The sequence below is a fragment of the Papilio polytes genome, unplaced genomic scaffold, assembly GCF_000836215.1.
Source record: "Papilio polytes unplaced genomic scaffold, Ppol_1.0 DF822845.1, whole genome shotgun sequence".
Classification (NCBI taxonomy): domain Eukaryota; kingdom Metazoa; phylum Arthropoda; class Insecta; order Lepidoptera; family Papilionidae; genus Papilio; species Papilio polytes.
The window spans coordinates 1,434,100-1,449,711 of NW_013526359.1; the positions used below are offsets into that span (position 1 = coordinate 1,434,100).

At 34.8% G+C, this 15,612-nt stretch overlaps 1 protein-coding gene across 1 annotated transcript; it reads left to right on the forward strand.

Annotated features, from left to right (window-relative positions):
• The first annotated feature begins 6,033 nt into the window (after nt 1-6,033).
• Nucleotides 6,034-12,914, forward strand: LOC106105397 (blood vessel epicardial substance-B-like). Its single transcript, XM_013285691.1, has 7 exons — nt 6,034-6,999; nt 7,069-7,271; nt 7,383-7,577; nt 9,578-9,686; nt 10,994-11,105; nt 11,367-11,546; nt 11,650-12,914. The coding sequence occupies exons 1-7, from the start codon at nt 6,697-6,699 to the stop codon at nt 11,850-11,852; spliced, it is 1,305 nt and encodes a 434-aa protein (XP_013141145.1). The 5' UTR covers nt 6,034-6,696; the 3' UTR covers nt 11,853-12,914.
• The last annotated feature ends 2,698 nt before the right edge of the window (nt 12,915-15,612 follow it).

Sequence of the window (15,612 nt, forward strand, 5' to 3'; positions counted from 1 at the left end):
TATATTTTATCACTCGAAAAGCCCGTTGGCTCTGTAGCATACATATTTTATATCTGTATGTGAAGTCGACTGTAACATAAAAATGCAATGAAAATATATTATCACTAATGTGTACAACATCCGCCACTTCAGTGCGCCTCTCGGTTAACATAACTTTTCTCTTCCTTCAGCTTTCATAAATTGTATAAAATGGAATAGAGTATATTTTTAAATGTATTGAATTTTTATTTTTAAGTTATTATTGTAATTTTGTAAATAATAGTTCCAAATCACTAATTACAAATTGCTAATGCTTTATGAATTTAAAAATAAACATATCAAATTTCGACATAGTCAATTCAAGCGCCAAATTTTAATTAATATAAATAAATTAATACTTTCATTTGACAACCCTACTGAAATTTAACCGAAGAATTGGATTTGCGAAGCTTGTTCTGAGTCCATTACGCTGCACCTCTCTCGTAGTATTGATTAAATCGGCCCATTAGTAACGCGAGGTGAGAACGAATGCCGGCTCTTTATTTGTACCACTATTTATCTCCGATAACGATGCACTTTTTACTAAAAAGCACACATTTAGTAAAATGATATGAAAACATAAATAATTCTTCGATGGCGATAAATATAACGAAGACATGAGTTTAACTTTTTGAGAAAAAAACAACTTAGGAAACAAATGATAAACATTCTTACTCTTTTTTTTGTTTTGTTAACAAAAAAAACATTTAAATTAAACCAACTTTGCTAATGTAACTATAAGCTTCAATTGTACAAACTGTATATAATTTCCAAAGCGTATAGTCAGCATTAAGTCAATTATGAAATAAATTAACACATCTCAATCACGTCCAATTTACCTAAAGGATTTTATGAATTTTCATTTGGCTCATGTTAGATACAAATTTATACAATACGATAAACTACATATACAATACGTATACACATGTTTATCAACTTAGTCGTGTAAATATTTACATACAATTACGTACAATGTTTTGTCTCAGATATTTTGAACATAGTTTTAGAATGCCAAATGCTACACCAACTCGCTTAAACTTTACTCCGAGACATTGACGTTAAACAAAGATCCTTTAAAGTTTCACAGTTACAACTTTACATTGTAAGTCGTACACGTAACTTAGAACCGCGTCTTTACTTACTTATATTATATTTGTCTTTATATTATGCAAGTAACGCTACGTTGACTTAATGTTTACTTGAATATAAAAGTTAAACTTTTTAGACGAGGAATATTACTTTTGAATACCAAAATAGATTCACTAAAGAGTTTTCTTTGTTAATAAGTAAAATTCCTTTTATCGTTTCACATAAACAAGAACGAATTCATTTACGATCCAAAGAGAATGAATACAAATCATATTCTATTTCTAACAAAAAAATAAACTCATAAATATTCGTGCAAAACAAATTTTACCGATCAACCGTGTTGTACTTAAGAACTACATAACTTTATTTGCTCCTTCGTATAATATTTCTATCTGATAACAAATTTTCTTTCAGCAAATTGCCTTTCCTCGCGACTTAATAGCTAATATTCTAAGGCTACATACACACGCTGCAAAAATGAACGTGCACTAACGCCTAAGTGAATTTTAATTAAATTGATAACTTTCTATACTCGTCTATACTTCTTTTTAATTTTATTAACTGATAATCAAGAAGAATATTAGTATCACAGGAATACAGTAAATTTAGGGTGAGTTGCATCAAATCGCCGGTTATCGTAAAAGTTATACTAGGGCTACAAGTGCAAAAACATATTCTCACAGAGGTTTTATGTGTTTTTCGTTTTTACAATGGAAACATTTAAACCTGAATGTCACTAAAGTGTCAAGTTGGTGTCAAGAATGACATTTACGTAAATTAAAATGTTTGGAAATTCATGTTTCGGCGATTATATTTATGTATCATACGCATGGTATTTTATAGTGAAATAAACTTTTTGCCCACGAAGATGGAGAAAATGGCAAACTCTTGTGAAAATAAACTAGTTTGGGCCATTATTGAAACTGTATTTACTTTACTACTCAAATATGTAGCAAAAATGAAGCAATAAAATTATACAAATATAAATGCATCTTATTTATTTTCCATATTATAAATTGTCCTGTCAATGCATATTATAAATTGTCCTTTTATGGAGGACATTTTTTTAAATAAGAGAAAAGGGACAAGTGCTGTTGCTATACCCTTAGACACTCGAAATTTGTCCAAACTGAATGTTTGGCCAAATTTCGAGTTCCATCTTGGAAATCCATTATTTCCGAGCACGCAAGACTTTATTCTTCTGGATTACGTATAGGATAATAGTAGAGATTTTCGTTTTCCATTACTTTTTCCATTATTTGTGCTTTTGAAGATAAGAGCTTGTGACAGTTGACACTACCGAACTGACACTAACCGCAACGCTAACTATAACCGCCCAAAATCGGGCGGTTATGATTAGTGTCAAATATGACGTCATTTTGACCAGCGCAAAACTGGTGTAGCGAATATCATGAACATCCGAAGACGTAACCATCGGGAATGTGCTGGTTAAGGTTTATAGTTAGTTAATGTAACTCATCCTTAGTAAATTTTAAGATTATTCCAAATATTACCATTTCAAATAATTTTAACTTTAACGGTAACCGGCGATATGGTGCAACTCACCCTTAGTGTTTTACATTTATTTTTATCTCTGGCAGTCATACAAATATTAGGTAAAGAGATAATAGGTGCATACCTGTTGTTAAGTACGATAGTATGTTATACGTTAGAGCCGAAACTTGAGTAGTCCTTCAATTAAAATACAATAACGTTAGTTAAGTACACACTGGAGCGTAGTGCAATTATAGAAAGGTACACTGAAATAGGTTAAGTGTCGGTAAGTACGGCGGTACGTAGCGACATAGTGAACCTACGTATTGCACTCACATTGATTAATTCTTAGTACTTGAAGACTAGAAAGTCAATAGACTAGATCAATAAGAGAAGTGTCAGTTACTAAACTGTATATACTAAGTTAGTATAAGTATTATACGTGTAAAACCGATATACGTATATGTCACTACTGGTTCTTCTGGTCTTGTTTTTAACACCCATTAATTATAAATGATAATAAAGAATCTATAGTTAGCGTGGTATGGACATGTTATGCGACTACACAATGGGGACATAAACCAGAAAGTGTTAAGATTGAATGTGGATGACTACAAAGGTAGAGAAAGATCGAAGAAAGTATGCATAGATTGTGTAAAAGAGGTTATGTTTAAGGGAGTGGATTCAGATATCAGATCAGATAAAGATAAATAAGTTTCCATGTTGATTGACCCATAGATACAAAAAGTATGTTTTAAATACGTTTTCCTTGCTTAAAACCTCTTTCTTTTTAATTATACTCTATCCATCAATACTGTCTTTGGTAATAAGGATTTGATAAAATAGTCCCGTCATGAGTGATGGATCAACGGCATTAAGCCCTGATAGACAGATAGGTAATAGCGGCCGCGATACACTTTTTATCGAATTTATAATGCTCCAAACAGAGTTAAACTATCATTTTTTCTATCATTTTTTAAATATTGCCTCCTATTGAATCAAACTGAGTTGGCCCTAAATCTGGTACAGATGTATCAAAATGATAATTCTTTGCTTCATTCTATTACAACCTCTTGAAATTTTTTGATTTGAAAGAATTAATTCTTAAAAAACCTTAGAAAATTCTGTTTAGGAATACCTACTCGTTCCCTGAATCAAATAAATAGAGCAAATCTGATTGGAGCTACCAAATGGTCTATGATAGGTCGATTTTAAAAATAATATGTCGTTTACCGAATCCTATTTTTGCACTATCTTTGGAGAACAAAATAATAAATATGTAGGAGAGCGTGCGTCCGATACTAACTCCTATTAGAAGGTAACTTTATACTCTGGAGGTTCTCAGCAATGCTATTAAATATTGAAGAAATACACTTTAATAGTCTTTTCACATTAAGATTAAAATTTATTTTTAATTTGAACTTCAAACAGCGAATTAAAATTCATTATCCAGAACTAAAATAATCGCCAAAAATGCAATTTATAGTTGTAACTATTTCTTTAAACATTTTGGTTGAAACTTAATAATAAATTCGACACTACTGGCCACAGTCAAAGTCAAATATTTTCGGTAGCGTCACCCAGCTGCCTGTATTTGAATCACGTAATGCTTTCGTGGCAAATATCGATGTGATTTTTAACCGTCGGTTGGATCTTGAGCCAACTAATACTGAGTAAACAAACTATCCTTCTCTAGTTTTGGAATTTTCAATGATACCATGTATTTATTAAAAACTATCATAATTTTCGCGCGTAATTATCACCTTGAATCTTCCAATTTTGAACTGATCTATTTTATTACCTATCATTTTATATTTTACATTATAAAATGCTTAAAGACCGAATAGATACACATGTTTTAAAATAATACCAGTAAACATACAATTGCCAAGTCAGCAGTTTAGTTCACTCGATTCATTTTATGCATCAATCAAGTTACTCGTCAGTGCATTGAAAACAAACTTGCCACAGGAAAAAAATAAATGTATGAAAGGACATAAAAATAATGACTTGTACAAAAGGTAATCGTTAATGGAGTCGAAAACAAGGACATTGAGCGCCGTCTGCCATAACGACTCATAAACTGTTGATAATGAGGTTGATGATAGAAGGGGAATAATTGGCACATAATATTGGCTCAGTGCCTGTAATTCTGGTGGTCCCTTTTGTGAGACGTTCTTATCCGTTAGATTTGGTCCTATTCATATTTTGTATTCAAGATATTTATTATGCATAAACCTCTCATAAGATATATATTGCGACTTAATAAAAACAAGCAATAATTTTTAACTAATTGCAAGAATCATGAAGAAATTAATCTTTATTAATGTAATCTTAATAAGCAGAACCTATTGTCAAAAAGAAACTAACATGTTCCATCGTATAAAATTGAAACAAATTACTTAAACAAAAACAAGGACTGCAGTTTTATTTTGTACCAATTAAAATGTATGTCTTTAAAATGTAAATATTTTACACTCGCAGCTCGTAAAGTCTCATAAAAAGTTTCTTACAATATTAACTTCACATTTCGAATAGTATTATTGAAATGTTGTATAATAAAACAGGCCATTAAGTGGTGGCACAATGTAGAGCGCTGTAAAAACTGCGCTCCTATCAAAAATGCCGTTTAATAGGAATGTGTCGACCGTAGTGACCTGAGGTAATGCAATTTGATGCAAATGCGACGATGCATGGGACGATAACGAGCCCCCTGCCCTCGGCTCCTACCCCCGCGCACCCCTTCACCCACGATGACTTACGTCGACGGAAACGTAGCGGATAACGGACCGCCCAAACGGCTCCACTCTAAACTGCATTATACAATGCAAAGAACCTTTCGAAAACTATGTATTCAAAGAACTTACTTGAATTCCTAGATGGTTTCGTTTTATCAGTTAGTCATTTTGTATTGTGGTACTTGAAAATGGCTTTGCATTTGCCTAATTTAGGTTCAAATATGGTTAAATTAATACTTTTATTTTACCGAAAAATAAGCCAAGGTTACAAAGTTCAATATTGAAAAGACGGATATTTTACGATTGATTTGCATAATTTAAATGCAACACGTAAATATGCAAATATATAATAAAGCAATAAAAAATCAGAACAAAGTTTAGGGTTCTTGTGAAAGTAATATTAAAGAAGCGTGCGGTGCTTAAATAATATTCGTAGCGGACGAGCGTCGTAGCAACGTTGCTACGGAGCTACGCGTTCAAAATGTTAATAGTGAGGGGACCAATACTGTGACCTAAATACTCTTCATTCAATATCAATGTATATTTATAACTTGTTACTATGTTTATATGCAACACAATTTTGTATCAATTGCTAGTAGAGTACGAAGAATGTTACGGGTACAATAAATAGTAAATTATTCTCTGCCCCTTTATGTTACTTTCTTTTAATGTGTCTACAATTTAGGATCGTAAATGTTATATTGTAACAGTTCTGAGAAATATCTATGAAATAACTAGAAAGTTATATTTTTTCATTGACTGATTTTTTATTTTTAGAATTAAGACGGCAAAGGCTAAGTCAAACTGCCAGCTATTGAACTTCAAGGCTAATCCGATTACTGACTAAGGTCATACTGAAACGATTGTAGACTTTTTTGTTTTAACGAAACACAACACCGATTTTTTAATTGGACAATAATAGGATAGATATATGTATAAGAGTTATAAAAAAAATTGTCGATAAAATTATAGTATACTAAGAAGTATAAGGATTGGAAAAACTTGTTCACAATAGAGATAAAAGCAATTGTCAGGGATTTTACTACAACTAATAAGCGATAAACATTTATGACTTTGCAAATCAAAGCTCTAATAGTCAGCAGTGCTTACAATGTCTCTTCATCCAATCTACTTCATTTATTTACTAAATAAAATATGCATTATTGCAACAAAGCCTTCCACCTTTATCGAACTAAAATCTCGTACCAATGAAATATTATTTTCCTATTTAGTTAGGCTACCTAATTTGAGTTTCCTTTCACTGGCAATATCTTTGGATAATAAACTCTAAAACTGTATTGTTATGTAGGTAGGAAGTAGAGGCAACTGGTGCGGCAGTCGGTCGCAGTGCGTGGGGATGGAGCTGGTAATAGTGAAGGCCAGAGCCCAGCTGAATCGTCTCCTGTGGGCGGGTGAGAAGCGCGCGAGCGTGCGCGAGGAGCGCGGGGGGGCCGGCGGCCGAGCGCGGGCGGGGCGCAAGCGCAGCATGGCCGCCGCGCCCGCGCCGGCGTCCGTCGCACCCTGGTTCAACGCCACGCTGGCCTACAACGCGACGCGCCCCAACGACACCGACTTCGAGCTGCTGAATGCCGCTGCCGATGACCACGACGACCACTGGTTCTGTGCCAAGTGGACCAGCGCACAGCAGGATCTATTTCAGGTCAGATTCATAACATTAAAAAAGGATTTCAAAAATATTTATCTTGTAAAAGGTTATCGTTGTGTATAGGCGGCGAACTTGTGCTTCGCGCTGGCATTCTTCGTGCCCAAGCACTTTAAACAAAGTATTCTGGTGCTGCGCGCACTGGCGGCGGCGGGTGCGGTGCTAATGGCGATGTGGGCGGGCGCCGAAGTCTGCGCGCCTGACATCCTAGCCTGGAGTCTCGCCGTGCTCCTCGTCAACTCGATGCACTCGGTTTTTTTAATTATAAGGTAACGACATCGCTTTCGTTAATATTTGACACTGTCCAACTATGACATGGATACTTTTCTCCACAGTTAAATATCGCCTCGCTTAAGGGACTCATTGTAACACTGTTGCAGATTTCTTCCACCGGCGCTATCGCTGGAATTGACGGACCTATACCTGAAGCTTTTCAAACCACTGAAGGTGAACAAGAAGCACTTCCAGGAGCTAACACGCGAGGCGAGGCTCGTGCGGCTCGAGGCGGGCGAGGCCTACGCGATTGAGGACGTCACGCCCGCCGATGAAAGGCTTTCAATTCTCCTAAAGGGAAAGTATGTATATTTAAATGTATTTGTTATATTAAAGATATATATTAATTAGGCATATGTTACAAACATCTACAGATATCTGTAACCGTGTAGTTTGAAGATAAGAAAATTACTAATGTTTAGCTGGGAGAAAAAATGGGAAAAATGGTCACGAGATTAGCCATAGCATAGGGTCTATATTACTTAGATCACAGATACGAAGAAGCAATACTATTAAAAACACTAATTACACTTACAATATACGAGAAAACATTCAATAAAGTTTCAAAACCAAAGCATACATGTCCTGTTTCGTATCGCCACATGTAACTTCATTCGTAACACGCGACACGTGACTTGATACGCAGAAGTCTCCCCCTCTACCTTAAACTTATTCACGTGGAATCACGTAACTTCGAAAACAGCTTCCGTGTTGGATAATAATGACGGAATGGTAAAGGAATTTCTTATAGCGAATGTAAACCTTACATAGATTCATTGTAACGATATAACTAACGTCTGTAATATAGAGGTGTAGACAGAGACCACGGACCTCCATTCAATTCTAATTAGCTTTGATACCCCTCTTTAAAAATAATTACTTCGTAATTTAAAAAAAATGAAGTTTACCCATAGTTTTTATCTCTGTAATACATTAGATAGAGAATTTAATATAGATAATATATGTTGCATATTAAAAAAAAAGATAACAAAATGTTTACTCAAACTTATCGGGTGGTTAATAATTTAAAAGCTATCTACATGAAGATGTTTCGCAAATAGAGCAGCGGTCAGTATGAAAACGGTCTCTATAGACGGGACGAGTCCGTCTGTACATTTTATACTCGTATATTACTTGAGGGCCTGGCCAATGCCAGTAATGCAAGCGTCTACAGTTTTCAATTCCCTTACAAGTCGTTTGGGAATACTGTAATATGTAATGTTATTTGACATAATAAATGAAATATACAACACGTAAGTAATTACTTTGGAACACATTACGATATTAAACTCCCTGAACCTGAAATACATATAAAACTATCGAGTGTTGATATTTTAATCAAATATTTCCACGACACATTCTGAAGTACAATCGAAGAGTCGTGTTTTTATTAATTAAATGCACAGTAAACTGGAGTAGGCGGCACTCGGGGCTCGGGAAAATAATTTAAAGCGAAATACTTAATTACTTTAAAATCGCATACAAAAGCGTCTTATGCAGGGCGCTGCGGCCGCAAATAATTACGTTAATTTGTACCAGAAACGAGTGCAGGCGATACGGTACGGTGAGCTAGCACCACACATGCGTTATATTCAAGGCTGACGTGCAACATATGAACATACTTCAGTTATATACCAAAATTCCCAGCCAAATTATTTGGAAACCAGTATTTGAGTTCTCATTACTAAGTATTTATGTTATAAAAACATTGTTCTTCATTATGATGAGACCTATTTATGATGAATTCGATGTTTTGCGTCCACCAGTGGACTCTATGAACTTGTTTCTAAAACCAACGTTATGCAAAATATTTGCACATAGCTCATTGTATTTAATTACTCTTAAATTGGTGTTGTTTTTATGGATACTTTAGTTTATGGACTAAGTGTATGCGAACTAATTTAGCATATGCACATTGCACATTAACGTCGTCTGCGTCGGCGATAGGTGTGTCCGTCGCGATCTCTGGGGAAATTCTCGGTATACTATTATCTATATTAACTTTAAAACCACTATGTTTTTAATTCATTCGTATGGATAATAAAAAATATTTGGCAACAAAAGACATAGAAAGAGAGAACGACAGTAAAATTTTATTCAGTTCAACGATTTTTCTATTTGGTCTTCGAGAATACAGACATGTTATGTATACGTCTAATAGACAAAAACACTTGTATAATAATTTTATCTTTGATTTGGCAGCACATAGAAAAGAAAATTTTTCAAAGATGTACTGATGTGAAACTGATTTTAAGAATGTGAATTAGTGACGTTAATTTAATTTATCTGTGTTGGTATACAGAATGCGAGTGAGCTGTGACGAGACGCATTTGCACTACATACAGCCATATCAGTTCGTGGACTCGCCGGAATGGGAGGCGAACCGGGAACAATCTGACGATGTCTTCCAGGTAACATACACATTATTTTTATAAATTCCAAAGACGCATTGTTCATTTGTCCACAGTTATGAAAAAAACGTAATTACCTGGAAAAAGTGCCAGACGTAATTTTAAGAAGAAATACCAAATAATAATATTGTTATTATGATTATGTGAGAGGTTGTAGTTATTAAAGAAACTGTGATCATGTTACACAATGCTGGTAATGTATTAAATTAATATAAACAAAACCTTGTTTAAAATTATTTTATCGTAGCTCAATGCTAAAACCGAAACACGTATTAGCCGAACATTAATAGGGTCAACCGCAATCTAACCTTCAAGTTTAGTATCAGATTTGTGGCGACGCTTGCATGTGAACACAATCGCGGATAAGGTTGGAAACAGGAAACTACTTTTGCATGTAAATCTTATCAACGTCATTGTTGTAGCTCTACATGTATGTAACAAACTATACAAAGTTTTGAGACCTTCAGCAAGAATACAGTTTATTTCTGATTGCCCTTTAATCAACGTCGGTTGTTGAAGTGACAGGAGTTGAACATTAACCTTTTCACAGCTAAGAAACAATAGGTGCAAAAGTCATTTGTTAGTAACAGAACGTAGTAACAGCTCATTGTAATTCCGCATCCACTCAGGTTGAATAATTCCGACTCAACCCATGAATAATAGATTAGGCCCCCAACCGAGGATTTATCTACCGAAATAATTACAATAACATTTATTCAGTTTTAAATGAATTATTTAGATCTGAAACTGTTTTAGTCAGATTGCAAGATAAACTGTTTTGTATTTCCAATTATAATACTTGGTGTAGTTTGCAATTTTCATAAAATTTCGGATTTGCAGGGTTCATTAATATTTTACTTGATGATATTTGTACGATTTTAAAAGATATTATTTTGCGAGTTTGAGTAGTAATTTTTCCAAGCAACAAACTATAGAAGGAAAATTAAATATTGCAAGGGAACACAGATCTGAGACGTACAGTCCACTAATGTGAGACCCAAGAATGCAATTAATTCCTAATTCCCCAATTTAGGACTAACCTCGTGACACGTATTCGTACACGTAGCTTAAATTAAATCCTTCAAAGACAATATGAAAATGAAATCTCTATAATTTTAGTCTAACACTGGGCATACACTGCTTGCTTACTTGTCATTTAAGTAACTAGTAATAATATGAGCAACGTCATTTCTTGTTTTCCAAAAACGATTTACTCAAATCGCATTCGTTCGAATTAGTTCAATGTTTATAAGGTAAGAATGGTAATGATTATTTTCAATATGTGAATGTGTGTATGCGTGGTGCAGGTGAGCGTGGTGGCAGAGGAGGTGTGCACGTGCGTGTGCTGGCCGCGCATGCGCCTCGAGCGCGTGCTGCGACATCGCCCGGCACTTAAGGTCGTTCTCGACTGCCTCATAGGTACGTTATGTACTACAATTTCGACATCAGACATAAATATAGTATACAGACGAACCCAATATTTTTACACAGAAACGAATCGTATTCACATAATACTAGCGCTTCAAAGCGAATGGTTACCCAGCGCACTGATGTGAATTCAAAAGCGTACTCATTGAATCGAATAATGAGGTACCAATGTGCACACAATCATATACACACTTGCTGAGCACAAATTGTATTGAAGTCTATCTAAAATGTTGTTGTAATTTTTTATTACAGGGAAAGATATAACACACAAGTTGTACTCGGTGAGTGAGGGCCTGGGCATAGCTGGTGCGGGGGAGAGCGAGGGCGTGCCCGCGCACCTTACGCGCTCCGCCAGCGTGGACGCCGTTCACGAGGGCGCGCGCGGTCGCCTGCGCAGCCTCGCCTGGCGATCGAGGACCGCCGCGCCAAAAGGTACCATACCACTTCTTTATAGGCCTCTGTTAACCATCTTGATATATAAATATGTCGAAAGCAACACACACGTACAACGCTTAAAAATGTTTAAATATTTCAGGGAGCTCGTATTGGCAGCCGGTGGTGGCGCGCCAGTTCCTGCGGCAGTCGCCGTTTGGGCGCGCCATGTTACCGCCGCGGCTAGTTGCGCAGGCGTCGTCGGCGAGCCTGCAGCCGCCCCCGGCCAGCCTGCAGCCGGCCGCGAGCCGACGTCGCGAGGTCAAATTTGCGGAGACGCCGAGCGCGGTTGAGCCGGCTGTGTGACGCGGGCCGCGGCTCCAGCCCGAGCTGGTGCCGCTCGTTGCCGCCCCGCAGACCACGCACACCCCCTATAGTCCCCACAGGTCCCACGCCGACACGCCCACATCCATACTCTCCCCCTGACATCTACCCCCATTCGAGCGAACCACACCGCCACACATGACAGACTTTTAAACGCATACATTTGTATTTACAATTAAACGAACCGATAAGGAAAAATGCTAACATGAGACTAGTGAAAACTAAACGCTATAAGAAAATAATAATTTTATATTGCCTGTTTAAAAAAGAGCTTCCTAATAGAACAGTATACACGTGTAATATGTAGCTTATGTTCGCTCGAAAAGTGCCGAATGTTCGGGAGTGGGACGTTCCATCGCAAGTGACAGAGACACGTCGTCGGTGTGAAGTGATACAGACTGCTAAAATTGTTGAATTTTCAGAATAACATACTTAATATAAAATGTAATTATTATGTGAGAAGTAGATTTACATAGCTAGAATAAAATGTATTTTGTATCGTATGTTGCATTTGAAAATAAAACCGCTCAAGCGTTGTAATAGCTCTATATAAAATAACGATCGGATCGATAGAACTGAGAGTTATCGATACGATACGAGCGATTGAGAGAGAAGTAAATACGAACACGACAAGATGTACGCGATCGTGACTTAATTTCCATGGTATTTGTGTATCAAATACGAGATTCTAAAATATTGTAATGTTATAATGTAATTGTTTATTAGTTAGTACTTGTATATTAAATGTGTTAAACTCGTGATAATATCTTAAAAGTTACTGCAAAAAATTTCATATTCAGTACGTTGATCATAAAAATTATATCTATTTTCGTGTTCCTTATTCTAATCTCGTAATACAAGCGGTCACTTAATTTATAATTACAGTCATTAAATGTTGTATAGTAACTATGTTACATAGTCTTAATCAATGCTTGAATAACTTGTATAATACACTATGTGTTAGCACCGGGACCGGGCGATCTAAAATAAAGTTTCTTTTATTCCGCCTTGTACAAATAAATACAGTTGAGGCCTAAATTATAACAGAAGAATATTGACTTTTTGTTATTGAATTTCACTTATAAAATGTACATCTGGTTCTTATCGATCATTTTTTTAATTATAAACATTTTACAATACATTACAATTACAACGAATGGTATGTCTTATGGATTTATATTTGACCAAATATGAATTGTAACGAGAGAAAAAATTCAACGTTCTTACAAATTCATAAGTACTACTGAACAATTTTAAAAGTCAGTAATGGTTGTACAGATTTTAATGTCATATTTAAGTTGATGTGAACCTATTTACTGTGGCACAATTTTATTAAGATTCATAAACGCACATTCAAAATAACACACCCTGTATTTGGATACAATAAACAATTCATACAATCTCCGCTTCTAGTATCTAACTTAAAGTCATCGTGTAACTTGGTGGTGATTAGGAATTATATTTAGATGTCATCACAACTATGAAATATTAATTCACGTCGGTGTTTAGTTGTTGTTGTCGTCGCTTTATAACTGTATGGTGTCAGAATAGACGGACAAGTAGTGCCCGTATTAATGTTAGCCGTGCGAACACTCATTACGACTTGCGATACTCGACTCACGGATATACATGGAGTAGATATTACCACCCAAGCTCTTTTTAAACTCAACTCATGTTAACTACGTTTGATATTCTTTTCAACAATCGTCTAACTACATTTTTATCATTCGCATAATACATATCGTTCCTCGTTTTATGATAATGCGATTCTCAACATCATCTCCGAATACATTAATTAATAATGGCACAACTTTATTAACGTACATTTTATTTATATTGCGAATGAAGAATGCGATGTTGTGATAAATTTTACAACACGATAACAATTTGTAAACTTTTTACGGTTTATCGATTGCGTAAGGCTGGAGTGGTACATCTCTCTAACAGATTTTTGAATATATAAAAGTTTATGCCTTGCTCTTATGGTATTTATAAACATTGGAAAGGCTAGTGAAATTTTGATAACTTAACACCTAGATTTGAAATATAAATTGTTAAGATTAAAAACATTACATTTTTAATTATCAAATTTTACGAACAAATTCTAAGCGTTAAACTCGCTAGATTTGAATAAAAGTATATTTGAAAGCTTTTTGAATCGTGTATTTTTGTCATATATGGTTTTATAAGATCTGGATAAGTAACGACATAACATACGAGTAAGAGGACTGTATAAAAAAATATGTACCAGTAAATATAGAGACATGTGGAACGAATACAATTGAAATTCTGCTTACCCGGGTTTTGTTGGTTCACTTTTTTTAAACAAGTGTCAACAGCCAGCGGAATACTGTTTTAATAAAGATGAAAAAACATCTTCAAGTACAAGTAGATATAACCTCTAAAGTTATCACTGCTATTTGCTAATAAATTCACTTGATCCTCCAAACGTATTTTACATTAAATAATATAAATTAATTTGAAATACAATAAGACGTTACAGTAAATAATGATGTTGAATACTTCCATTTCTTAATATTGGTTTACTTAGGTGTTGCTGTAAAGTTACAATAACTTAGTTTTCAGATACCGTTGTTTTAAACTTGTCTTCCTTATTATAAATTAACTCTTATATAAAATCATCGACGTGTTGTGATTTGTAAACATCATATTCTTCCAATCACTTTAATAAAATAATCTAAGTAATTTATTATTAATATACATTACAGTTATTTATTAAACTAATGGAATTATTTGTTAAACAGCAATTTATGACACTCTGCGATGTATGAATAACTGCAACTATTTGTATGCTAGATTTTGTAAATGAAAAATTACTTGACAATTTCTTATTATAAGGTATTACTTATACTCTTATGTGGATTTATTTTTTATTTAATGCTAATTTGAGTTAGGGTTGCAACGAATCTCCGCTTCTTCACTCGCAAGTGCGGAACTATCGCAAGAGATGTAACACCGCATCCGCTTCCGCTTCCGTTATTTCTTATGCGGAGTTATAACGAAGGTTAATTTACGTCTTTAACGCGAGTGGGGCGATTAGGTATCGTTTATGCGGCCCCCGCGGCCGTGATATGTCAACTAACTATAATTGTTATACATTACATTTGCATAATAAACTGTATCTTGTAATTATGTACCAATCTGTATTTTGAATTAACATAGTTTTAGTTTTTATTTCTTTAATAAATCGCAATTAATATTTTATTATTGACCTCCGCTTCCGCTTCCGTTAACCTCCGCTTCTGCAGGAATCCCTTCGCCTCCGCATCCGGATCCACTTCCGTTAAAATCGCCTTCGTTACAACCCTAATTTGAATGTATATGTTGCTTCAATTATGTACGTAATTATAATTATGAATGCGTTTGAGGAACACCCGCACTTAAACACAAATAACCTAGTACAAACATAAAGTATAATACCGTTAAAAATTAGATAACTGTTTATCGCAACTATTTTTTACTAAATGGTATAAAATATCAAGATACTACTATTGTTTCTTGTTAACACAAATTATTTTAATAAATGAAACCGCATGTAAAAGCTATATTGTTTAAATTAGATATATGTTACGGACATGAGCTATATGATAATTATATTCGCAATTAATTAGCCTTTTGTGAAACGCATAGCAATAGTGACGTATTGCGACTTTTGTATTTTTGTTTAACTATTGTAATACAATTTGTTATTTTGAGAAAATATTTAACCGTGTTTTTGAAT